The sequence below is a fragment of the Amblyomma maculatum genome, chromosome 11 (genome assembly GCF_055883805.1).
Source record: "Amblyomma maculatum isolate TAMU_Amacu chromosome 11, ASM5588380v1, whole genome shotgun sequence".
NCBI lineage: Eukaryota > Metazoa > Arthropoda > Arachnida > Ixodida > Ixodidae > Amblyomma > Amblyomma maculatum.
This window is the reverse complement of record NC_139354.1, coordinates 95,721,671-95,748,103: the sequence shown is the minus strand read 5'-3', so window position 1 is coordinate 95,748,103 and position 26,433 is coordinate 95,721,671. Positions and strand designations below refer to the sequence as shown.

At 47.9% G+C, this 26,433-nt stretch overlaps 1 protein-coding gene across 2 annotated transcripts in view; it reads right to left on the bottom strand.

Annotated features, from left to right (window-relative positions):
• KrT95D (phosphofurin acidic cluster sorting protein KrT95D) overlaps positions 1–26,433 on the bottom strand; it is a 105,078-nt gene that overhangs the window by 18,986 nt on the left and 59,659 nt on the right. For both annotated transcript variants that reach the window (XM_084583389.1, XM_084583390.1), the window contains exons 11-15: positions 24,726–25,086; positions 12,623–12,803; positions 9,677–9,719; positions 2,795–2,834; positions 1,770–1,896 (exon numbers count right to left, since the gene is read on the bottom strand). In XM_084583389.1, coding sequence (XP_084439515.1) covers positions 1,770–1,896; positions 2,795–2,834; positions 9,677–9,719; positions 12,623–12,803; positions 24,726–25,086 — 752 coding nt within the window. The remainder of the gene's footprint in view (positions 1–1,769; positions 1,897–2,794; positions 2,835–9,676; positions 9,720–12,622; positions 12,804–24,725; positions 25,087–26,433) is intronic.

The window sequence follows — 26,433 nt, the reverse complement described above, 5'->3', positions numbered from 1 at the left end:
CATATTTTATTGCTATAACCAATAATATCCCCTTCAGGCGCTGCGTCCACATATGTGGACGCGACCCAAGTTTCACTACATACTTGCACAAAGTGCAAATTTCAGCCTTTGAATTTGGCACCCGTAGCATTTGGATCCATCCTGTCGAATATGTGGCGCCATCTTTTGTTGCTACAGCAAAATGTGTTTGTAAACAGCAAGTAAAGATGGACGTCGCAGCATTTTACGGCGGGACGAATCAGTAGCTCTTATTTTTGCATGCCTCTATCTAAACCGATGCCTAATAATACTACTTATTGTAATGAATGTGTCCATAAGAAAATATAGATGTTGCATGCCAGATTTCATTATCTTAGACATAGAAAAAGTGCTCCAGCGAACTTTCAGAGTTTCGCGTTCCCGACGTCTTAATGCCAAAATTGTTAAAGTGTCCATGGCGCTTCGTTATTTCGTACAAGAGCAGTACATAATACCCTGATTTGCGTGCAGGTGTCCCAATCCTGAAGGCGTCAACATACTTTCAGAGAAAAACATTTATTCATGCTTAATAATTAATTAGAAAACGCAGAAATGTTGTAAAGGTTTCATTCAAGTAGCAGCTTTGAGGCACCATGTCCACATAAGTGGACGCGAATAAAATATAAATATTTTTGCATTATCTTTTATATCTTTTATATTTGAATTCTGCCTGGTCTATGATCATGCATGGTGCGAAAAAAATTTTTTCCTTTCCGAAAATTTCATTTGCGCCTGAAGGGGATATAATATGACACCACTGTAATAAGCAGTTTATTTTATCGTAGAACACATGGAAAACCTGACAGTACAGTGGCTGTCCACTGTTATATCCGATATATTGTTAAAACTGCTATGTTATAAGTGGGTTTCACTATAATAAAACACAGCAGGAACCGAGATGACCCTTGCATTTTGCCACTTGGATACGCAATGCATTATAGGTCGGCAGACTCACTCATGAGTCGACTTGTTCGGGCTCATTTAGATTCAAATCAAATCACAATGATCTGAGTCATAAAAGAGTCCAGCCTCCCACTCAGATCACGACCTACTCAGAAAGCATGCATGTCTCGAGTCAAAACGAGCAAGTGAGCCCACATGAGTCATGACTCATTAGATAAGGTGAGACCAAATGAGTGCATGAGTCAAGATGAGTCACGAGGAGAGGTGAGTGAATCCAAATATGCTGTAAGCCTGAGTTAGTCGCGAGTAACAATCAGTGAGCCTATACAAGTTGCGAGCTGAAATGAGTGAGTCTAAACGAGTCAATTTGTCGCTACGAGCGGTTGACTCCAGTTCAGTCTTAAGTCGGAGTGAGTTGTCAGTCTAAATGAGTCCGAGTTCACCGAGCCCAAGCATATGCGACTCTTAGTTTGAGTGAGCCAACAGTTAACCAAACTTCTGTAGATGAGCCTGAATGAACGCTCACTATTTTGCCAAGGTACAATAAACAGGTTCACAACCTTCCCCCTTATTACGCACACCTCGGAAGGAATGCCGCTTGCCAGGATCATTAGGTTTGAAATTATAATCTTCCGCACTGCATCGAACTTCTGCCTCTACGATGGTCTATGGCGCCGTGATCAAAGTTTTTGACATGCAGGAAAGCTGACAGAGTCTATGAACCCTCTACACTCACTCCCCCCCCTCACCTCGATTTTCCCAGTTTGTGTGACATAAAAACAAGCCAAAGTGAGTGGTAATACTAACTATTTTATGTTACAGGTAGCACTTTGGTTGCACAGACTCACCCCGGTGCAGAGCTAGCCGCCTGGGCTGCTGCTACTGCCACCCCGGCACCTCCGATGCTGGGTGAGGAGGGCGGTGTTGTGCTCTCCGCCCCGGGGGGAGAGCTGCCCAGGCACTCCTCCACGTCCACTAAAATGACACGGTGCAGCCCCAGGTCAGAAAGAGAAGTGCACCCACCACACTGAGTGGCCCCTTATACTTCCACCCGGAGGCAAAGAGTTGCCCCTGCCTATGAAGGTGAACAAGCAAAACACAATCAGGGCATTTTATTTACACTCACAGTTCTAAAGTGCAACCTTGAGAAACCTTGAGGCCTGAACCTTGCTCTCGTGCTGCTCACTGTTTTTACTATGTTCGTATTTCATTGAATCACAAGCCTTAAGTATTTCAAGCTTTATTTATTGCCTTGCATTCACTAAATACGCTTCTACGATCCACAGCTGGCCGGGACATGCAACGCTATATATAGTTTATTACCAGTTACCATATTTACTCGCACAGTGCTTTCACGTTTTTTTCGCAGAAAATTGATGGGAAGTTGGGGGTGCGATAATTATGCAAGGAAAAATTTCGTGCAAATGTTTCGGAGCACTGAAAGCAAATTTAAATAGTTGTGAATCGGGATTCTTAGGCCAGCTATTGTATATATAACCAAAATATTACTTTCAAGCAGAGCTTATTTTTGTTATAAAACTCTTGTAACTCATGCCCATGAAAACTTCATAATTTGCATTATGCCCCAGTGAGAATTCGCTGACCTCAAAATGTTAACCCAGCGCGACTGCCTAATTTGCTAACTTCTGAGATTTGTCCTCAAGCGACCACCAAGTTTCGATATCAATACACAAGCCACGTGGGAAAAGTATAAACCCTACAATCATCACTGAAGTGGGCATGCTATTTTTGCTAAACTAAAAACTATCCACCACAGCACGGTGAAAGGTGGAAAGGAAAGTAACTGTTTAAACTTCCAACGCACTGCAAAAGCATCCCACAGCCGCCCTAGCCAAAAGGATCTCACACCGACCTGAAGTCATGCCTCCTTCCGCAACACCAATCTTGACGTCCTGGAAGGAACAAAAACCAATCACACAAGGAGCCCCCTGAAAATTCAACAGATGCATTAGTTATGCAAGCCCTATCAGGTGGCAAAAAAATGGGTAAGAAATGTCCCTCGAACTAAAGGACCAAAAAATCTGAAAAAGTCGCTCAAGGAGGGGTAAGTGACTGTTTAAAACCAAAAAAAAATCCTGAAACAGTTGATTTTTGCAACATTATATGCAGTCGAACCCAGACAATTCTAATTTTTGTTATATCGAACTAATGGAACACAGTCGAAACCCGGATATATTGAACTCGAAGGGGATCGCGAAATAGTTCGATATATCGATAATTCGATATACAGAAATAGGCTTGAGACTCTCAAGAGTCTCCGCCAGCACCACAATTCAAACATGTCAATTCTTCGGCGGTCAGCCTTCTTCACAGTCCAACTCTCGCATCCATACATCACAACTGGAAAGACCATAGCACGAGTTATACGGATCTTGGTTGGCAGACTAATGTCTCTGCTCTTTACTAGGCGGTCAAGGCTAACCATGGTTCTCTTTCCCAGAAGCAGGCGTCTCCTAATTTCATGGCTGTAGTCTCCTTCCGGGGTAATCTTGGAGCCCAAAAAGAGAAAATCTGTCACAGCTCCCACTTCTTGTCCATTGATGCTCATGGACTTGATAGGGCAAGACGCCATGATCTTTGTCTTTTTAACGTTCAGTTTAAGCCCAAACTTCTCACTCTCTTCTTATACGCGCAACAGAAGTCTCTTGAGTTCCACTTCACTTTCTGCCATTAAAGTAGTATCATTCGCATATCTAGGGTTGTTGATACGTTTTCCAGCAATATTCAATATTCACGTCGAGAATACAGTCGAAACCCACAATAACGAAATCGCCGGGGACAGCAAAAAAATTTGCTTTCGCGAGAATTTCGTTGCCGCGAAAATGAGACAGAAAAGATAGAAAACAGCCCGCAAAAAGGAAATTTATTGCCAAAAGTCAGTCAGCTTAATTTGCCGAGCCTTGCCTTGCAGCAACTTCATGGTTCTATTCTCACACTGCAAGAAGTGATCCATTGCCACGTCGTCGTCGTGTGCGCCCAAGAACGACCGGATCGTGTCAAAGGCGTCCAACATATTCCTCGGGTTTACCGTCTCTCCATGTTGTGGACCTTGGTCCTCGGTGTCGTCAGTTTCGCACACGCTGCTGATGATAGCCTCATCGGTCATTTCTTCATGGACAACTACGTCGTCATCAGCGCGAATGAAATTATCGACACTGAGGCCATCTGGAACAACATAGGTGTCGACAGCACAAAGTGCACCCCATGCGTTGGCCAGCGATTGTGGCACTGCACTGGCAGCACAGTCATCGTGAAGTGTCTCTTCAAGCACGCTTTCATTTGGCGACTCGTCCACGCATGATGTCTGCTGGGTGGGGGCGAAGCCCGCATGCTTGAAACAGTGCTCAATCACGGTCGGAGGCGTCGCAAGCCATGCAGCAGCCAGCATCTCAAGCGCCATGAACAAGTCCACGTCGGTGGGGCGCTTGTGATGGAGGTTAAGAATGAGACGCTGAATTAGCCTCTCTTTGTAGGCGCACTTCACACTTCGTATGACGCCTTGGTCGAGTGGCTGCACAACAGAAGTGCACCCGGCGGAAAAAAAATCAAGCGCACGTTTGTGAGCTCCATATCAACATGATGGGCGGTGCAGTTGTCTAAAAAAAGGCTCACCAACCTGCCTGCCTTTCTCATGTCCGCATCGAAGGCCTCAAGCCAGCTGGAAAATATTGAACGGGTCATCCATGACTTCCCGTTCGAGGTGTACTGGACAGGCAGCGTGCGGTTCCCCTTGAAGCAGCGGGGCTTCTTGTTCCGGCCAATGACAAGAAGCGGCCGTTTGTCACTGCCGTCCATACTGGAGCACAACAATACTGCTACGCGCTGCTTGCTGTGCTTCCCTCCGTGGCATTTTTGACCTTTCAGGTCCAAGGTCTTCGAAGGCAGCATCTGATAGAATAGACCCGTTTCGTCCGCATTATACACGTCTGAGGGTTCGTACTGCCCCAGGATTTCTTCGGCAGTCAGCTGCCACGACGATGTTGCCACCGGATCCACTCCTGCTGCTTCGCCCGGAATCACCTTGGCCACAGTATCGTGACGGGCTTTAAAGCGGCCCAGCCAGCCAGCGCTTGCTCTGAATTGGTCATGCCCGAGCATGCAGGCAAAGTCCAGAGCCTTCTGTTGCAGCAGTTTGCCAGACAAAGGCACTTTGTTTGCGCGCTGTTCACAGAACCAGGCAAACACCGCCTTGTCAACGTCCGGGAACACCGCAGCCGTCACTGTTTTATGCTGTGCTCGAGCACCATTCTCAAGCGCACCGAGAATGGCTGCCTTGCTTTTCAAAATTGTCGACAGTGAGCTGCACGCAATCCCGTACTCGTCGGTGATATCCATTTTTTTCCTGCCTTTTTCTGCTTGAGCAATGATGGCAGCCTTCTCTTGCAGAGACAAAAATCTTCGTTTTTTGGCTGGCGGAGACATCTCAAATGCCAAAGTGCGGACTGCTGCTCATACACACCGCCACCACACACAACGAACACATGTGCACCGCTCGCAGGCCTAAAAGTGCAGCGCTGATGATCTAGTGTCGCCCCCTGATGGTGTCGCTGCGAGGCTGCCTTCCCTGAACATAGCCTCCGAGATAAACAACCACGCGGAACCGATCACAGAGGACACGCGCTGCGCCGGTATGGTGGCTAGCACCGGCTCAAGGTGGCTAAAGTTTTTAAAGTTGTTCCGGCTGCAAGGTTGCCAGGCGCCAATGCTCTCGCTGTAGCCACGCAAGCGCGCTATTGCAGTTTGCTCAATTTGAGTGCTTTTTTGACGCTGTTATTCATAATATGGGAGACAGTATGTGGACCGACGCTGCAGCAAATTTCGTTATCGTGGGATTGCGGTACAAAAATGTTTCGTTACCGAGAGATACGAAATACATTGGCCCCTATGGGCATTTGCCGGGATCTCGGAAATATTTCGTTGCGGCGAGAATTTCGTATTCTCGAGATTTCGCTATCGCGGGTTTCGACTGTAGTCCGTCGCCAACAGCAAGTGATGCTGAAGCCGCAGACAGTACCGAAGTGGACTTAGGCCTAACCGGATCGCCGACGAGTGAATGCATTTCGGACAGCAGCCGCAATCAGCGCGACACCGAAATATTGCAGCGTACGGAGTTGTTGCAGAGAGAAATGGAAGCCCAAGAAAAGCTACAACTTCTTTCTTCAACACCGGCCACCAAGCGAAAGATGGATTTTTTCACTCGCGCTGACGATGTTGCGGCCGCGCCATCGGACATCGAGACGGGCTTCGTTGTCGTCAGTTTGGACTCAATGAACGCGTTGATGTCGTTTGTGAAGTGCAAGGTGTGCGGCAATAGCGTCACGGTAGGGAAAGGTGAACGTGAATATGGCCTCGCCATAAAGATTATTATCGAGTGTGCATGCTGCGGTGATGTTGCGTCGGCATGGACCTCGCCCCGTGTGAACGGAAAAGAGAAGTGCAACCCGTTCGTTGTGAACGTCCTTGCTGCACGCGCGATGCAAGCCACCGGGAATCGACAAACGGCCCTGTTATGAGATTTAATGGTGGTTGCCAAAACTCCTCTGCAGCAATATTGAAAGAGCTGCACCTCAACCCTGGGACACCAAGCATGAAGCGCATGGCAGAGAAAGACCACCGCCGAGCAGTGGCATCTGCAAACAAGTGCAAGACCACTGCGGACATGCAGCATGCTTTCAAAAAACGCCATTTGGGTGGCCATAGTCAGTCTGACTACATCACCACTGCGGACATGCAGCATGCTTTCAAAAAACGCCATTTGGGTGGCCATAGTCAGTCTGACTACATCCCTGGTGCCTTCTAGTCACTTACATTGCAAAATATTGCAATATTTTCTCGGCATTTTTGATTAAAAGAGAGCCAATCTCTTTTTTCTCGTTTTCTCAAAACACCGATTCTTGACTTCTTGCTTATTTGCAGAAGCGATATCTCTGCCTTCAATGGAGGTAGAACCATAAGTTTTGTTGTGGCATGTAGCTAAAAGTGCGAAGCACACAATGTTAGGAGCAGATTTTGGAATTTATGTTTTAAAAATTTTTAAATTTTGCTCTAGGTCAGACAGTAGGGCACCCACATTTGAATGGTGGACTTTGAAATGCTATAACATCGCTAATATTTGTTTTATCAAAAAAGTGGTCCTAAAATTGTATACATTATGCTTTCTAGTACCTAGCAAAGTGTCAATATGAATTTTGTTTAGTGTGGTTACTTTTTCATTGTTTCTGCAAATTGTGAGCAATTAATTTCATCTATCTTTTGAACTAATTGGCCAATTGGAAAAATAGTTACATATTTGAAATCAGCGCAAGAAACTGAATCAGACTACCTAGTTTTATCAAGGTTGGCCGCAAATTAAGAAAAATAGCTTTAAGAGCCATGTCCCCCCCTTAAAGTGGTATCATCTGCATATCTAAGGTTGTTGATAGGTTTTCCAGCAATCTTCACTCCAGCTGAAGACTCGTCCAGACTGGCCTTCCTCATGATGCACTCAGCATATAGGTTAAATAGGCAGGGCGACAGTAAGCAGCATTGCCTCACTCCTTTCTCAATCAGAAACCAATCAGTAAGACCATGCCCAGTTCTGGCTGTGGCCTCCTGCCCTTCATACAGGTTCCTGAGAGACAGATGAGGTGAATTGGAACTCCCAATCTCTTGGACAGCTTGCCACAATCTGCTGTGATCTAGCAGCCAAACGCTTTTGCATAATCAATAAAGCAGAAGTAGATGGGTTTCTGGAACTTTCTTGCTTTTTCCATGATCCAGTGAAGGTTGGCAATCTGGTCTCTAGTTCCTCTGCCCTTGCTAAACCCAGCTTGCACGTCCGGAAGCTCCCGATCCACATACTGCTGCAGCCTACCAGAAATTACCACAATGAATTTCGTAATGTCACTACATTCGGCGAATTCTCCCGGCTTAGACCCATGTGACCTATATTATATGCAACTGTAACTACAAAACCAGCATGCACAGCTCTATGAAATTTAGTAGTTATTCAAATGTACAGGGTCCTTCAAAATATGTGCGAACACGGCGAAGCGTGCCCGCGCTCCGTGAGCGTCAGCGCATCCGGCGCGGTCGCGCATCGAAACAATGTGGCGCATGCGCACGCTATGTGCGCATGCGAACGCTTCGAATATGTGCGAATATGCGAATATGTGCGAATATGTGCGAACGCTTCGCCGTGTTCGCACATATCTTGAAGGACCCTGTACATGTTATGAGCATACCATAAAAGTTTCATTAAACCAGCGTGCACAGCTCTATGAAATTTAGTAGTTATTCAAATGTACATGTTATGAGCCTACCATAAAAGTTTCATTGAGATATCTCGACAAAAAGACAAGTTAGCGTCCTCTCAGCCTTCTAGGGTCGTTTTCTCAGAATCACTTTTTTGCCTAGTGTGGCTGCTTAGGACATTCGTATCTCGGATGCCGCTTATCAGTCTTTCATGAGGTTTCTTTTATTCCATACCTCAATACATTTCTGAGGGCAAGAAAATTTAATTTTTCAGGACACTGGGTACGGAATTAATGACAAAGAATTAAAATTTGTTGAATATAGGTATAATTATTTAAGTGGAGAAATATGGGAGAGGCCTTCACCCTGCAGTGGGTATAGTCAGGCTGATGATGATGATGATGATGATTTTGAAGCTATGCTAAATTTTTTTAGCGAGAAAATTTAGAGAAAGGGCTTTGTTTTGCCCTGAGTAATATTCAAGAATGATCATAATGAATTTCAAAGTGCAGAAAATTTTGCAAATCATCTGTGCTTGTCCTAAAGGACCTATGTAAACCCCTTTGATATATTCCACTAACTTGAAAGCCAGCAAAAATCATCTCCAAGAAACTTGGTAGTTCTTCAAGTAGTGTGCTATGACTCTACTCTGAAAATTTCATTCAAATATCTCAAGAAATAAAGCCACAAGCATCATCTCCACCAGCGTTTTCTCGTCAAGGCAAGCAAAGGTCAAAGGGAACATGCGCAATGTTAAATTGCTTGAGATATATTCTCTTAGTTCCTCGTGTTTTGTGCATGAAAAAAAAAAAAAATGCCACGCAGCATCAGCTCCTCTAAGTTATCATATATGTCATCCCTCCAATGAGCTGCTTTCCCCGGAAGGCACTTTACAGAGTAACAAAATTGAATCTGTTCTGCAAGGTGTAATTCAACAGGTTTCCTGAAAATAAACAAAAAGGATTCACTGATCAATTACTCTGCCAATTAGTTTGGTTGGCACGCTGGTTTGTGGGGTTTAATGTCCCAAAGCAGTGCATGGGGACGCTGCAGCGGAGGGCACCGGAGATTCCGACCCCTGGCGTTCCTTAACGTGCACTGACATTGCACAGTAGATGGACACTTTGCATTTCACCTCCATCGAAACGCCTCCACTGCAGCTGGGTTTGAACCAGGGTCCCCCAGGTTTGACAGTCTTTCAAAGTCTAGGCAGAGGCCAGTGTCAACACAAGTGACAGTGCCATCACCATCGTGGCTCCTGCGCCAGTGCTTCCGCCAAGTCTGATCAAATGTGGCAAGAATGGCAGTCTGAACCGATTCCAATGCAACTACACATCTAACTAAGCACGGTTTGTTGTAAAAACTGATTTAGTGATAGGAACATGGAATTTCTTGGCCGTGTTCCGGAATGTGCTGCGAAGGACTTTCACTAGACCAAGGATTGCACAAAATCTGGGCTGTGTACGCCAGTTGAGCGGCAGAGTGGTGGAGGCATACTCACACTGATGAAAGGCACAAACACCTGACTGGATTCATCCTCCGAGCTGAAAGGGATGGAGAGAGGGAAACACGGATCACAAAGAGCTTCAGAAACACTCTTGGCGACACTGGCAATGTCTGGTGAGGAACGCCAGTCTTAGCTGCGTACCTCAGTGGGGCACATTTTTTTTGTTTATAGAGCTATTGGAGCCATTCGCTTGGAGCCAAAAAAAAAAACATCGCAACAAACCCTTAAAAAAATACACGAGGCTTACAAGCAAATCCTCACCATGGGTGCCCTGGGGTGAAATGGCCAGTGTGTTCTTAATGAAGCCCTGGAAAAATGCTTTTGCCTCTATTATATAGTACCGTATAAATTATATACAGGACGAGTGAGAATACAATCGAACCAGGATATAGAGTCGAACCCGGATATATTGAACCCGGATATTTCGAATTTTGGTTATATCGAACTCACGGAATATCCCCTTGAAAATCCCATGTAAAAGTATAGGAAAGCTGCATCGTATATCGAACTCAATTTCACCGGTCGTTCGATATATTGAACTTCGCGCCACACATTGCACGGTGCGCCTCCCCCAGAAACGATCGCATCACCTTCACCTTGGCCGTTTGCCGCGTGACGTTTTCAAGCCACGCGCGGAGGGAATGAGAGGACACAGCTCGGCGACGGCTGGTCTAGGGCAGCGCCGTGCCCTAGACCCCAAAGGTGCGCGCATCTGGGGTGATCGCTGCCGCGCTTGCACATGACGTTTGCAAGTCGCGTGTGAAGGAACGAGAGGGAACCAATGCAGCCGTGGTGTTCAGGAGAGGGGAAAAACGTGATAGAGCGAAGCGCAAGGGTGTGCCCACTCTTCTGCTGAGCTTTATCTCTGCCCTTCCTCTCTCTTTCCCGGTCTCGTTCGCAGCAGCACGCACTAAGCATGCGCGGACAAGCCAGCTCAGCCCGTGGCAAACACTTCTCCAGAGTGTGTTGTGAACGCTCTGCGCGCGGCGGCTGCCGTGCGATGAGCGTCTCGTGTCGTCGTGCTCAACGCGCGTAAGCTATGGCCGCGGACACTAAAAAACGGTAGATCTATTTTTTTTTTTTTTTGCGAGAGTTGTTTATTCTTGCCGTCGGGCTGAACGTATGCTATGGCGGCTGCGGAGGCTAAGAAGCGGCAATGATTTTTTTCTTTTGCGACAGTTGTTCTTGTTGGGCTGAACGTGCGGCATAGCGTAAGCTATGGCGGCTGCAGACGCTAAGAAGCGGCAGTTTTTTTTTTTGCGAGAGTCGTTTATTCTTGCATCTATGAATCAACAAAAGCACGCGGTCGGCTGCGGTCATGCCACCGGCTTTTAGCATTGTTCGCTCCAACGACATTTGCAGCTGTCACGCTTGGCAATTATTTTGTAGCAGTGGACTACGCCCGCCCCACCCTAAGTGCGGCACGATAAATCGAACCATGGCTTGTGCAATCAAGCCATCATGCAGGAACTCTGCCAAGTTCGCTCCCTACCACCACAGGATCTACGAAAAGTGTAGTTAAAAGATAAACACGTCCAGGCGTCCTGGCTGCGCACAATCTGGCACGCTGCCAATAAATGAGCTGTGGATGTGACAGTCGAAACGGAAGAATGCACCACCGAACGCTTTTTTGTTGTTGTTTTTTTCAAATTCTCGGGGGCAAAAATGGGGAGTGCATTCATTATACGAGTGGGTTGATTACGCGACAAATACCGTATCATTTTTCACGATCACAAGTGGCTTCTCTTATAGATTTCTGTATATCGAATATAATTCGATATATCGAACTATTTTGCGATCCCCTTCGAGTTCGATATATCCGGGTTCGACTGTATCGAACTCTAAGGGGATCGCGAAATAGTTCGATATATAGATAATTCGATATACAGAAATCGGCTTGAGATGCCGCTTACGATCGTGAAAAATGATACCGTATTTGTAGTGTGATCAACCCCCTATCATAATGAACCTGCCCTTTGCTTTCGCCCCCTACAATTTGAAAAAAAAAGAAAAAAGCGTTAAGGCTGGTTCACATGCAAACGATTGAGCGAACTCAGTGACGAGCGGCAGCTACAGAGTGAAACATTTCCAACTTATTGAAACTGCGCCACTCTTGCTGCCATGACAGCTTAAAACAAGGCTTTTGTGTCGTCGCGGCAGAAATCGCAAGCTTTTTCGCTTGCAGGTCAATGGCGTGCCCCTCTATTTTGGCCGTCGCATCCATAGCTCATTTATTGGCAGCAAGGGAATATTCCGAGAGTTCGATATAACCAAAATTCGAATTATCCGGGTTCGATATATCCGGGTTCGCCTGTATAGATCAACCCCTTTAGCTTAGATGGCAAAAGAGAATAAATAAAACAACCCAACAATTGCCAAAACGTCCGAGCTACAATCTCGCTCTAAACTTTTGAGCAGCGTCGTCGGAAGACGATTTTGTGTCGCTCGCTACCTCCCACAATGTGTCACCTAGTTCCATGAAGCCTGTTGCTTACGCAGCATTTCTTGAAAGGTTGCACTAAAAACAGCTGACCCCGACCGCACTAATACTGCACCCTCTTTACCGAAATGTCAAACTGCCACTCAGTGAGCGACCATGTTGCCGTTCGCTTCAGCAAACTACAACCTTTTCTGGAAAGCCACTGCTACTCATTGCGAAAGAGGAATTATCCTGCTATAGGTCAAACGAAAGTGTGCACGCAACGACAAATACACCGGGCACCGAGAAAAAAAAATGCACTGTATGATGTCGATACGGCGTTGGCTGTCTGTGTACGAGCAGGCATGCCATATGTTGCCAGACTATGCCCCATATTCTGTTAAAGACTGCTATATGAGATGAGGGGCAACTTCAGCTTTTTTTTTAAAATAAAAAATCTCGACTTTTTACATTCCGATTTCTACGGTGATATTGGGACTTAAGGAAGAGAGGGGCCTTGCCTGTTGCGTGGCCGATGGTTGATCATGGCCTCTGCAATGGGCAGCTGGAGGGTGGCGTTGGCCGAGGACAGGTAGTCGGCCACTCGCTGTTCGGCCTCGTCCAGCCAGCCTTCAGAGAACTGGGATGCGTAACAGTTGTCCACACTGCACAGGTACCGCAGCAGAGGGCCACTGCTCGCACCTGCACAGCGACCACAAACCACGATGGATGGATGTCCCCCAGCTCCATCTAGTGGCACAACTAAGCGCCATCTGACGAAAACGCAAGAGAGCGCCCTTGCTGCTCAGGTCAGAGGGCGAGCGCACGTGCATCCCAACCTCTCGGGCTTTCTGTTCCCAGTCAACCGTCTGGAGAGTTGCATGTCTCTGCGCTCACTCCCAGCTCACGACAACGTGTGGGTACATGTTGGAGAGGAACCAGCTGCTACAGTCTTCACAACAGACTGGACTCGCACTTATAGATCATTCCAAGCGTTAGTGGTCTGGCCAAGTGTGGCCCCTAAGAGTGAAATTACAGTACGGTTCGACCGTGACATGGTGTAAAAGTGCTTTCAAATACTGCCCTCAATATTGATTACTCATTCACTGCAAAAAAAGAAAGTCTCAAGAAAAGAGCTTTCTGATAGCACTGCTCCTATCTTTCTTTCTGTTTTTTTCATGATTCAGTGTTTTCTCATTGCAGCCTAAACTAAACAAAGCTATATCTTTGACTCACCACCACCACACAAAAAAGCATGACCTGCACCGAAGTACACTATACAGCTGGATCAGATAGCACAACAATATGCAAACTGAGTAAAAATTACTGCTGAATTAGCTAAGTTGGCCAAACGTACAGTATGTGCACGAGTATGTTGCATTTCATTTCGCTTTCAGTTCGAGGCTAGGGTTTCGGGTCAGGCAAAGATTGGGGAAGTCGACGATTGAGTACCTTAGTGGTAGCCCATTGCAAAATTTTGGGGCCACTTGATGGACCACCAGAGGGCCACGTGACAGTGCTGGGCCCTGGACCTATTGCGCATGGCTGGAAGTTGGTGATGCACAGCACGAGAGAGCGACAGTAAAAAAAGAGCAATGATCAGCTGGACTCATGGCGTAGTGCTTTAGTGCCGTGTCCAGCGAAGCTAATCTCTTCACACCCCTGCAGAATCGAAACCCAGTCATGGCTGTATTTATTTACTGCTTTCTTTCAACGTCAAAGGGACCGTGCACAGACAGGCAACGGCTTTTCAGCTGAAGGGAAGCATCAGTGCTAGAGCACTTAAAATGAAACTCTTGAATTGACACACAACCAGCAAGAAAAACAACATGACGAGTATTAAAGGCGTGCTCAACATGGCTTAGTAGCCATGGAGACTGGCAGTAGCTAGGCTCCAAATGACCACTTGCCCTTTGTCACTTGGTTGCTAGGTTCCTGCAAGGTTCCTGCAAAGTTGCTGTGCAAGTCTACAGAATCTTCCAAGAGACCACCACAACCATCCTCACATGCTTTAAAACAGGGTGTCTAGCAAACCATGATTTTCAAAAACCCCTGACTTTTTCACGCTTTCCCTGATTATTTCAGGTCAAATTCCCTGACAAGTGAAGAAATTAAAAAATGTAGCTGCTGATGATAATTAGCACAGCCAAATAATTCCCCAAAAAAAGCTATTTATACAGTCGAACCCAGTTATACCAAACCCGGATATATTGAATTTTGGTTATATCGAACTCACGGAATACCCCCTTGAAAATCCCATGTAAAAGTATAGGAAAGCCGCGTCATATATCGAACTTAATTTCACCGGTCGTTCGATATATCGAACTCCGCACCATGCACTGGAAAGTGTGCCTTCCCCAAAGACGATCGCATCACCCTTGGCAGTTTGCCGCGTGACGTTTTCAAGCCACGCGCGGAAGGAATGAGAGGGGGCAGTTCGGCGACGGCTGGTCTGAGCAGCGCCGCGCCCATTCCCCAAAGGTGTGCACATCTGCAGTTATCGTTTCCCGGGCGCCAACACATGACGTTTGCAAGCCATGTGCGTGGGTGTACCCATCCTTTTGCCGAGCTACTATCTCTCTCCTTCAGCACGCGCTACACATGCGCCAAGCCAGCTCAGCCCGTTTTCAGACAGGTGTCGGACGCTTTCTCCAGCGTGTGTTGCGAACCCTCTGCGCGCTGCGGCTGACGTGGCTACGGCGCCTGCGGACGTTAAAAAGCGGCAGCTCTATTTTTTTTTGCAAGTCATCCTTTCATATCGTTGTGCTGTTTCGACGTTAAGAAGCAACAGGTTTATTTTTATTTTTTTGGCAGGAGTCGTTTATCCTTGCATGTATGAATCAACGAAAGCACGCGGTCAGCTGCTGCGATCATGACGTCCGTCCCAAGCGCGGCGTGATAAATCGAACCAGGCTTGTGCAATCCAGCCACCACGGGCACTCTGCCAAGTTCACTCCCCGCCACCACAGGAGCTATCAAAAGATAAATGCACCCGGACGTTATCGCTGCGCAGCATCTTGGCACGCTGCCGAGAAATGAGCTGCGGATGAGACGACCGAAACGGAGTGGCGCACGCCATTGACATGCAAGCGAAAACGCTCGCGACTTCTGCCGCGGCGACACAGACACCTTGTTTTGAGCTGCCACGGTGGCTCGAGCAGCGAGAGGGACGCAGTTCCGACAAGTTTGAAAATTTTCGCTCTGTCGCTGCCGCTCGTCACTGAGATCGTTCAATCACTTGCATGTGAGTGAGCTGGCCTTAATGCATTTTGTTTTTTTTTTTTCAAATTCTCGGTGCAAAAGTGGAGGGTGGGTTCACTATGCGAGTGGGTTGATTACGCGACAAATACGGTATTGCTTTTTTGCATCGTAAGTGCCGTCACAAGCCGATTTCTGTACATCGAATTATCGACATATCGAACTATTTCGCGATCCCCTTCGAGTTCGATATATCCGGGTTCGACTGTATTAATCATATTCTAAAATTTACAATAGTGAAAGGCTGTTATTAGTGTTAATGGTGAGCAAAAACGTTGCAAGTTTACTGAAAATTAAAAACGCACTGATTCCAGCCTCAGCAGAGCTCTTTGATACTAAGAGTTGCGTGCTTATGTGTATTATAGTGGCGGCGCCCGCAGCCATTAAAGGAAATTGCATCCAAGTTGCAAACTTTCAGATTGTTGATAAATGCGCAATCAGCTGGAAAAAAAATTAGTTGAAGACTTGGAGTAGCGAAAATTCTTAAATATAACAGCCGTAGAGTTAATTAAGGGGAGACACGAGAGTCTTAGAACGGTCGAAAACTCAAAAATGGTCAAAAATCAATTTCGAGAAAAACACAATTTTTAAACGTTTACCCTTTCGAGCACCTGCACTGAAATTAATAACGCTGAATACGGTCAGGAAATGTGATAAAATCGGCTTTCAAAGCGTCACGGCAGCCACGAAAGGCTCCTCGAAAAGAGAAATTTATTCGAAATTCCCACGCGCACTGCAGTCGGCTGATCGCAGCTGTCTTGGGCTTGGTTTGAAACTGTGTTCTTTGTGCGCAATTTGCGATATCTGAAAATGGCTTCTCTCAAGCGGACTGGTTGTGCGTGCCGCTTTTCTGAAGGCCGTTTATGGTCTCTGATTAGCTGAAAAGCACGCCATTTCGCATCTCCCATTGACTAGTGTGATCGGAGAGTCTTTTTTTTTCTTGCTGTTTTGCATTCACCGCTGTAGCTGCCACTTTATGCGCATCTCCGTTTGCGCTCGTGTTTCTCGATGCACAGCTTGGTGCTGTTTTTCCTTGCGATCGAGATGGCGGAAAACAGTAGATTGTAACCGTACATGCAATGAGCCTTTGGAAGCCGTAAGAAACAGGCGTGAAACAAAAAACAGAAACACAAGACGCCAGCCACAATCGCAAAGAGACATTGACAAGCCGTTTTTTCAAAGCGTGCCGTCAGGACCCGAGTTACAGCAGGTTCCACACTTGATAGATGTGCAGGGAACATCAAATTACAGCGCGAATTGTATCTTGGATCATGGTAGACCGAATTGACGCCGCCTCCGCGTACTAATCTACGGTGGAAGTCCGTTCTGTCGATAAAGTCCGCGATCCAACGAGAGTTTCACCTCGACGTTAGTGTGGAATACGCTGCCAGCACAGAGTTCGTGATTGTGGACATGAAAGTGTTAAGTAATTTTATCGCGCACACGAAGTGTGGAACCTGCAGCGAGATTGCGATGACGTGAGCGGTCAACCACTGGAATGTTACAACGGACCTCAGCTGTAGTTTACCTCACAGAGCGCTTTCGCGCTGGCAGCGGCCAGTGTGATTATTCCTGCTTTTTGTCGCGTACTAGTCTTACACAGCGCTTCCACATATTTTACTGAGTACCCAACTAGCATGCGTATTGGTTCTATTCTAGCAGCTCAGCCATGCGCTGACATCAAAGTAATATATCGCACCTCGCCTTGTGGCTTGGCCGCGATGAGGGCCGCGTAATCAGCACAAAAAAATATATATATCTGATGAATAACATACTCGCTGTGCGCCAGCTTAAAATTAAAATGCACTGCCAAATATATCGTGCCATTTTCCTTGACTTGGCGAAATTTTTGATGGTTTTCCTGACATTTCCTCGATTTTTCCCTTTGCATGAAATTTCCCTGACAATTTCCGGTTTTCCCGGTTGCTTCCAGTTTAAGGATGTCTGGGAGCGCACACAAGTGGCGCATTTACGATGACATTCACACGTCCCTCGCAATTATTCAACAATCAATTCATTATATGAACCACGAATGGCAGCTATTCCCACCCAAAACCATCTGCAATGAGGACTTCACTTACGCACTTCCCATGGTCTACCTCCTAAATCACCAGCCCATTAGCATACCACTCATGAGTCAAGAAATATGGCATATTCCTGAGGACAGCCACACTCTCACCCACGTGAATAACTTCATCACTGAACTTCAAGCTGATGTAGCGTTCCAAGCTGGAGTATAGAATACTAACACTGACAAGCAATATCTGACGCCTGACCCCCAATGACTACCGCTGGCAAGCGCAGTCATACTAAACCATGAGACTCCAGAAACATCAATAGCTTTGAAAAGGTGTCCAACAAATTCATGTGTAATAGCTGCTTCTGTGCCTCCATGCCTGACGTGCATGCAGACATACAACCATTCAAAACCTGCTCGTATTCAACAATTAATGACTGGCTACATAGTGAAACAGTCTAATATACTGTACAACCTCGATATAACGAAGGCCTACATGCAGTTGAAAATTTCGTTAAATCACAAATTTTGATATGTCGAGGTGCCCATGTTTTAGTTGTTCAAGTAAAGCAACAGGATCGGGGAACACTGCTAGTAGGTGGGAATTTGTAAATTACGAATTCAGCATAGAAGCAAAAAGCTAGAAGTAAAAGTTCTTTTGCATATCAGAAACTTAATGAGTGATAGCAAATGGACGCGAACACATAATTTTGCTCTGTGTGCACAAAGAGCGAGCGCAGTGTCTAGTGCTCAACACCGCCGCCAGATGTCACCACTGGTATCACAGAACAATTGTTCAACGTTTGTAAACGTGGACTAAATCAGCTGATCTAGAGACTTTTAATGAGGACCCTGTCGTAGGTTCGCATCGCCCGCGCCGGTGCGGCTACCTTGGGTATGGTGCTCTAGAATAGAACACTGTACCTTGGGTGCGATAACCTTTTGCTCAGGCCTCATACATGCACACTATTTCCGGTTAACGCTTTACCGTTCTGACTGGCCAGTGACATCGTGGCGTGACGCGTCCTGAAAATTCCGCACTGCGGGTTTTGTATGCACGCGACAGATGGTCACCACTGCCAGAATCAAACTCGCACCATGCGATCGGCACTGTGATTCCAAAGCCATTGGGCCACTGTGGAGGGTAGGCTGTGTTACGTGCATGATGTAAACAACGATAACAAAAAAGGAAGCCACATTACACACAAAGATCACAAGTAAGTCATTCCGTAGAACACATGGCAAAGTTGGCGGTGCTATATATTGCCACCTGACGGTTCGAGGAAGCGCTTGAACGACGAAGAAGTTGGAAACTCTCGCGCGCTTCGGCTAGCTAGGACTGTGGACTCTTGAGGTTGTGTCTTCGTGTTACCATTTCCCGGGATACTCTGTCTTGACTGTGTGTATCTGCCCCTGTTGCTGATACCCATAAACCCCTGTCTTCGTGACAATATAACATATACAGTTGTTATATCCAATATACTGTTCAAAGCGGTACAGTCGCACCTGGATATATGTAAAGGGACGACGATGACAAAGTGCTGTACTCGCATGTGGAAGGTGGAGAATGACAAAGTGTGTGTGATTCATCCTGGGTGCCACTGGCATGAAGTAGTTCGTCTGGTCAGCTACCCCTTTGTAAATATCTGTAAATACATCGGTGTATTCTCATATTCAGATATGTGGCGCAAACAAAGACAAACACAGGAGAAGATCCACAACACACGCGCACACTATCAACTGTAAGAAGAACCGGAAAACCGGTTCTTCTTACAGTTGATAGTGTGCGCGTGTGTTGTGGATCTTCTCCTGTGTTTGTCTTTGTTTGCGCCACATATCTGAATATGATGATGCACCAACTAGCCTCTCAAGCCGTTATTTTGACATCGGTGTATCTACGTTACCTTATTGGTTGGAGGTGTGGGGTAGCCTACAGCAAGCACGGAACTCCGCAGCGGTCGTCGACTTCCCGGATCATTAGCCATGCCCAGCGACGAGGCCACACCATCGGTGCCCTCACCCCGGTTTTCATTATTGCCCACCCGCGTGATCTCGGAATCTTCAATGGAGTGGACGGTGCTGATGTGGAGGACTGGTTCGCTATGTACAGTCAAACCCGAATATAACGAACTCGGATAGAGCGAATTATGTTTTATATCGAACACTCGAATTTCCGCTAGCATTATGCATATAAAATGTATTTTTTATAACGAACTACACATCGGATATAGCGAACTCAGCGCGCGCGATCGGTCGCCAAACACCCGCCAACGGGCGGGCCTTTGTGCCGGCTCCGAGTTCTCTCCGGGCAGCCCACACTGCCGGGCCGCAATACTTCTAGCGCATGCCGTTGTCAGATGGGAGGGGGATTGGCGACGGCTCCGTTCCCCAAGGTCTCACACAGTGCATACGTCATCACGCGCCCGCTAGGGTGCTTCTGCTGCTTCTGCGCCGATGCCACGCTTCCGTAAAACGCAGGAGGGGCTCTTTACAGCAGCTTCCACGAGGGACCCTCCTGTACGCATGCGCAGCCGTTGCCCGGAGTAGCGCGAGTAGCCTTTAAAATCCGCGTCATCGGCCAGCCTCTCTTTGCAGCGCTCCTATTCGGCAGCTGCCTACCATGTGATCAAAGACGTTCGAGCAGCTCCGGACCTATTGCGCTTCGAGAAAAAAGCAACACTGGCCAGAACTGGTTTCAAGTTTGGGCGAAGGGAAGGCAGCCTCCGAACAACGAACGTGTCAGTGGCGAACTTTCCCGCATCCTCGGAGCTTTCTTTGTTCGCGTTTGCAAGTCGTGCTGCTGCTATCCTCACGATTCCGGACGTGCCTACGTTGCTGCTGGCTTGCATTCCGGCGCTACATCCTGCAAGATGACGACGAAGCAGCGGCGTGCCCTACCGCTTTCCGACAAGCTGGAGATAATTCGCCGCGTTGGCCGCGGCGGAAAAGAAGTCTGACGTTGCCGCGCATTTCAAGATTCCGCGGAGCACGTTAAGCACCATTTTGAAAAACCAGTCGGCCATCAGAGGCAATGCACAGGAACGACCAAATGGTGACGGCTTTCGCCACCGCAAGCCGGCTTACGACCAAGTAGAGAAAGCGCTGTACCAATGGTTCTTGGACGTTCGCGCGCGAAATCTGCCGGTCTCTGGCCCCATGCTACAACAGAAGGCAAAAGATTTTGCCTTCGTCCTGGACGTCGAAGGGTTTACAGCGGGCAGTGGTTGGCTCCAACGATTTAAAGACCGCTACTCCATTACCGGGAAGGTGGTTGCAGGTGAAAGCCAAGCAGTGGACGCTGAGAGTGCTGAAAAGTGGGTGCAAGACGTGTGGCGTGCTGTCACGGAGAGATACGAACCGTGCAATATTTTTAACACCGACGAGACTGCCTTGTTTTGGCAACTGCTGCCGAGCAGAACCTTGGCGCTAAAGAATGAGAAGTGCCATGGCGGCAAATTGAATAAGGCCCGAGTCACCGTTCTTCTCACGACAAACATGGACGGTTCATCACAGCTGCGGCCGCTTGTCATAGGCAGTTCAAGTCTCCTATGTGCCTGCGAGGATGCACTTCACTCCCAGTCACATACAACTCAAATTCTAAGGCCTGGATGACCAGAACGTTGTTCGAAGCGTGGCTGCGTGGCTGGGACGAGGAACTTGCAACGAGCGGGCGAAAGATTTGCCTCCTCCTCGATAACTGTTCTGCGCACCACTGCGGCGTCACGCTCAAGAACATCGAGCTTTGTTTCCTGCCACCGAACGCAACAGCGGTTTTGCAGCCCCTCGATCAGGGGATCATCCGCGTTTTCAAGCTGGGCTACAGGAAACGCGTCGTTGAGCGGCTGTTGGTGAAATTGCGGGTTAACGACGAGCTCAAGATTAATTTGCTGGCCGCAATAGAAATGATTAACCGTGCCTGGCAAGACGTGACGCAATCCACAATCCGCAGCTGCTTCCACCATGCTGGACTATGTCGAGAGGATGCAGAAGCTGCTAGTGAAGCGCGCACTGTGCAAGATGACAGCGATGTTACCACGCTGTGGGAAGAACTCGCTGATGTTCCGGACGCTGTGCCCGAAGAAGTTGCCCTGGAGGATTTTCTCACTGTTGACGACAACGTAGCCGTGACAGCGAGCCCGTTGGACTCGGAAATTGTTGCCGACATGCTGGCATCTGGTGCGAACGAGGAGACCGAGGAGCCGCCGCCGGAGGACGATCGCCCTCGCCCGACGTTGCACGAAGCCCTCGCTGCTACCGATCTGCTGCGCCGATACTGCTCCGGAATACAGGGAAGCGGACTGGAGTTTGTGGAAATGATGTAGCGTGTGGAAAGTGCGATTCTCGCTGATGGAGTTAAATGCAGTGTTCAGGCGAAGATCACTGCCTACTGCAAATAAGTGAGCATTTATCTGCAATAAATTTCTTTTGTAGATTCATGGTGAGCGGCACGGTTTTTCTTTAGGTAGTGCGTTTTCGCTGCGCTGTCTGGACATCGTGTATAACGAATTTGGTACTGAAGTTCGTTATAAACGGGTTTGGTTATAGCGAAATACTTTATATAGCGAACAAATTGCGTTGAATTACGCAGTTCGTTATAACCGGGTTTGACTGTACGAGCGCGTGAGCGTACACAACAGGTGGGACCCGACTATGAAGTTGGCTAACGTCATTTTCTACCTGATGGGCACTGCAAGGGTCTGGTTCGAGACCAACGAGGAGGAACTAACCAGCTGGAGCCTCTGCAAGCGGAAACTTTCCAACTTATTTGGTAAGCCGATAGGACGTCACTTAGCCGCGCAGAAGGAGCTCGCGTGCCGAAAACAATTGTCTACAAATCGTATGTGTCATACATTTAGGACATTTTGGTTCTTTGCATGAAAGTTGACCCCATAATGTCAAAGAGTGCTAAAGTTGGTCATGTAGTAAAGGGAATAGCAGATGACGCCTTCAACTTGCTTGTGTACAAGGACTGCGAAATGGTTTACGCGATCCTAAAAGAATGCTGCCGGTTTGAACAAGCGAAAAGCCGCTGTATTTCTTCTGAGTTCACGCGGCTGCCGAACACGGTTGCGACGTCGTCCTGCGTAGACTCGACCCCACCTTGCCCTCTGCCAACATCTGACAGCCTGACATGGCGTGCCGGGAGCTAGAAGCAGTGTCTCCCATAGTTTCCCATCTATCGGTACTGGACAGTGCCCCTACAGTGTCCGGTAATATGCTCCATTAGCTCCACAGACGCTCGCCGTGTGTCCCTGTATTTGGTTCTGAACATCCATACTACCCTCGCCGCAGCCGCAACCCAGATAAGTGGCGAAGACCTGACAACAGGCCTATCTGCTTTAACTGCCCTCGAGTCGGTCACATCCCTCAACACTGCCGAATTCGTCCACCATCAACCTACCGCCGCTACCCGAATTATGTCTATTCCCGCCGCTCTTCATCGCCCTCTGAACAGCAATTCTCAAGCTCCGACATTCACACTCTGGCCCACCAACCGTTCGTCGTCCTTCTACATATGAGGTTGCCCCTCTTGATTCTCCGACATCATCCACCCGCCCTGCCACTGACGTTGTTCATGTAGTTCGCCTCAAGTCGTACCATGCACCTGATCCGTCTTCTACTTAGCACCGGGACGGTGCTTTCGCTGCCGGGAGTTATGTAAAGGGACGACGACGACAAAGTGCTGTGCTCGCATGTGGAAGGTGAAGAATGACAAGTGTATGATTTGTGCTGGACACCGCTGGCATGAAATTGTTCGTCTGGTTAGCTACCCCTTTGTAAATATCTGTAAATGCATCCGTGTATCTACGTTACAATATCGAACTCGAAGTGGATCACAAAATAGTTTGATATATTGATAATTCGATATACAGAAATCGGCTTGAGACACCGGTTGCAATCGTGAAAAATAATACTGTATTTGTCGCGTAATCAACCCACTCACATAATGATCCCATGCTCCCCTTTTGCCACTGAGAATTTTGAAAAAAAAACAAAAACAAAATAAGCCCGAATCACATGCAAGTGACTGAGCGAACCCAGCAACGTGCGGCAGCAACAGAGCGAAATTTGTTGGAACTGCGTCGCTCTTGACGCTAGAGCGGCTGCGACAGTTCAAAACAGGTTTTTACGTCACTGCAGAAATCACGAGCGTTTTCGCTTGCATGTGAAACAGCATTTGGTTGGTGGCGCTGGCGCATCTTTCTGTTCTGGCCGCTGCATCCAGACCTCATTTATTGGCAGCATGCCAAGATGCTGCACAGTGCTAATGTCACGGCGTGTTTGTCTTTTGACTATACTTTTGATAGCTCTCATGGCGGCGGGGAGTGAACTTTGCAGAGTGCCCGTGACGGCTTGATTGCACAAGCCTGGTTCGATTTATCACGCCGCGCTTGGGGCGAGCGTAGTCCACTGCCACAAAATCCTAGAAAGCATGATAGTTGCAAATACCGTTTGAAGAGAACGATGCTAAAAGCCGGTGTCATGATCGCAGCTGACCGCGTGCAAGGAAGAATGACTATCAAAAAAAAAAAAAAAAGATCTGCTGCTTCCTAATGTCCGCAGTCGCTCTAGCTTATGCTACACCACACATTCAGTGTGACAACAACAGACGACTGTCGGAAAAAAAAATGCCGCTTCTTAGCGTCCACAGCCGCCATAGCTTACGCACGTTCAGCACGACGACAGGAGGCGCACATCACAGAGGGTTAAGAGGCTTGTCTGCGCATGCGTAGTGCGTGCTGCTGCAAACGAAGACAGGGAAAGAGAGAGAAAGAAGAGCCAAGCTCGGCAGAAGAGTGGACACACCCTTGCGCTTTGCTCCAACGTGTTTTTCCCCTCTCCCGAACACCACGGCTGCATTGGCTGCATTCGCTCCATACCGGCGGTCACGCACGGTGCGGCAAACGATCACAGCAGATGCACGTGCCTTGGGGAAAGGACACGGTACTGCCCTAGGCCAGCAGTTGCTGAGTTGTTCCTCTCATTCCTTCGGCGCGTGGCTTGAAAATGTCACTCGGCAAACGGCCGCGGGTGATACGATCGTCTTTGGGAAAGGCGCACCTTCCAGTGCGTGGTGCGGAGTTCGATACATCAAATGGCCGGTGAAATTGAGTTTCAACATACGACGCAGCTTTCCTTACTTTTGTATGGAATTTTCAAGGGGATATTCCGTGAGTTCAATATAACGAAAATTCGAATTATCCGGGTTCGACTGTATTGTTATAAGTGGGTTTCACTGTATCGCTAAAGGTGCTGCAAGGAGCCAAAGGGTTCTAAAAACACGGGTGGTGGTTTGAGAACCCCGGATGCCAGCACAGTTGGTAAGAGGCAGAGATACCGTTACTGACCGCAGGGCGCCGCTGGCATGGGGAAGAAGCGCAGGTAAGCTTGCCACTCGGGTGGCTTGGCCGACAGCTGCTCGACGTAGAGGCGGACCAGGGCTGCCAGGAAGGCCTCAGATCCCAGCACCCCGACGCGCACCGTGCCAGGTGGACGCGCATTGCAGTGGCAGAACTTCTGCAGCCTCCCCACCAGGGAGCCCAGGGCAGCACGCAGCAGGTCCACCGTGCTCCCAACCACCAGGACGGGCAGGGAAGCCAGGGGACGCACCAGGGGAGCCTCGGCCAGCACCAGCCGCTCGGGCAGGGCCCACTCCTCAGCAGGCAGGAGACGCAAGAGCTGCTCCACCACCCGCTGCACACCGGCCGCCTGGGGACATCACAGCACCATATCAACAACACAGGCAGACAGAACACCTGGCTATGAAATATCAGTTGAGTAAGAAGTACAGCAGACTGCTGTAGAAGTAAATTCATTCAAGACAGATTCTTAGGTATAAAAAGCAACAAACAATGAGAGGTTTCAGTGCTTTTTTTTAATACAGCCAACATAAAAAATCACTGCCTTGTCGTGGCGGAGGGGCTTGCGAAACTCGATGAAGTCGTGAGCTCTGCTGTGTAGGGCCACCCAAGATAGACAGGTCACGGCAGAGAGTTCTGACAAAATGTGATTCACTGGAGATGGTAATGGCAACCCACTCCAGTATTTCCTGCCAAGAAAACCCTATGGCCAGTCACAATACCATTAATGGTATGGGGCCAGAAGATGAGCCCCCAGGGTTGGAAGGCGTCCCACATGTTACTGGGGATGAACAAAGGGCGATTCCTAGTAGCTCCAGGACAAATGAAGCGGCTGGGCTAAAGCCAAAAGGACGCTCAGTTGTGGATGTGTCGGGAAGCAACCGGAAAGTCCGATGTTGCAAGGAGATATATCACATAGCAACATGGAATGTAAGATCTATGACGCAAGGTAAGCTGGATGTCGTCAAGCGAGAAATGGATAGATCGAACATTGATATCTTGGGTATCAGCGAGCTCAAGTGGACCGGAATGGGAGAATTTAACTCCGGCGACCATTATGTCTTTCTTTGTGGGCACGAATCCAAGAGAAGGAATGGGGTCGCTCTCATAGTAAACAGAAGAATGGGCAAAGCAGTGCTAGGGTACAACCCCAAAAACGACCGAATGATTTCACTTCGGATCCAAGGTCAGCCTTTCAACATAACAGTTATCCAAGTCTATGCACCGACCACTGCTGCTGAAGAAGCTGACGTTGAGAGATTTTATGCGGACCTACAATGCCTTTTAGACCGCACCCCATCATCAGACATCGTTTTTCTCATAGGAGACTGGAATGCTAAGGTAGGGAGTGAAGAAATATCCGGAATTATAGGCAAGTTCGGTCTTGGCGAGCCAAATGAAGCTGGGCAGAGGCTAGTAGAGTTTTGTCAAGAAAACAACCTGACCATAGCGAATACTCATTTTCAACAGCCCTAGAGGCGCCTGTACACGTGGACTTCACCGGACGGTCTGTACAGGAATCAGATCGATTATATTCTTTGCCGGCAGAGATGGAGAAGCGCTATACAAGCAGTAAAAACAAGGCCTGGGGCCGATTGTGGCACCGATCATCAGCTTCTTGTTGCCAAAATTAAGCTTCGATTGAGGAAAACGCAGAAAACTAGAAGGACTTTCAGGTATGATCTAGATCAAATTC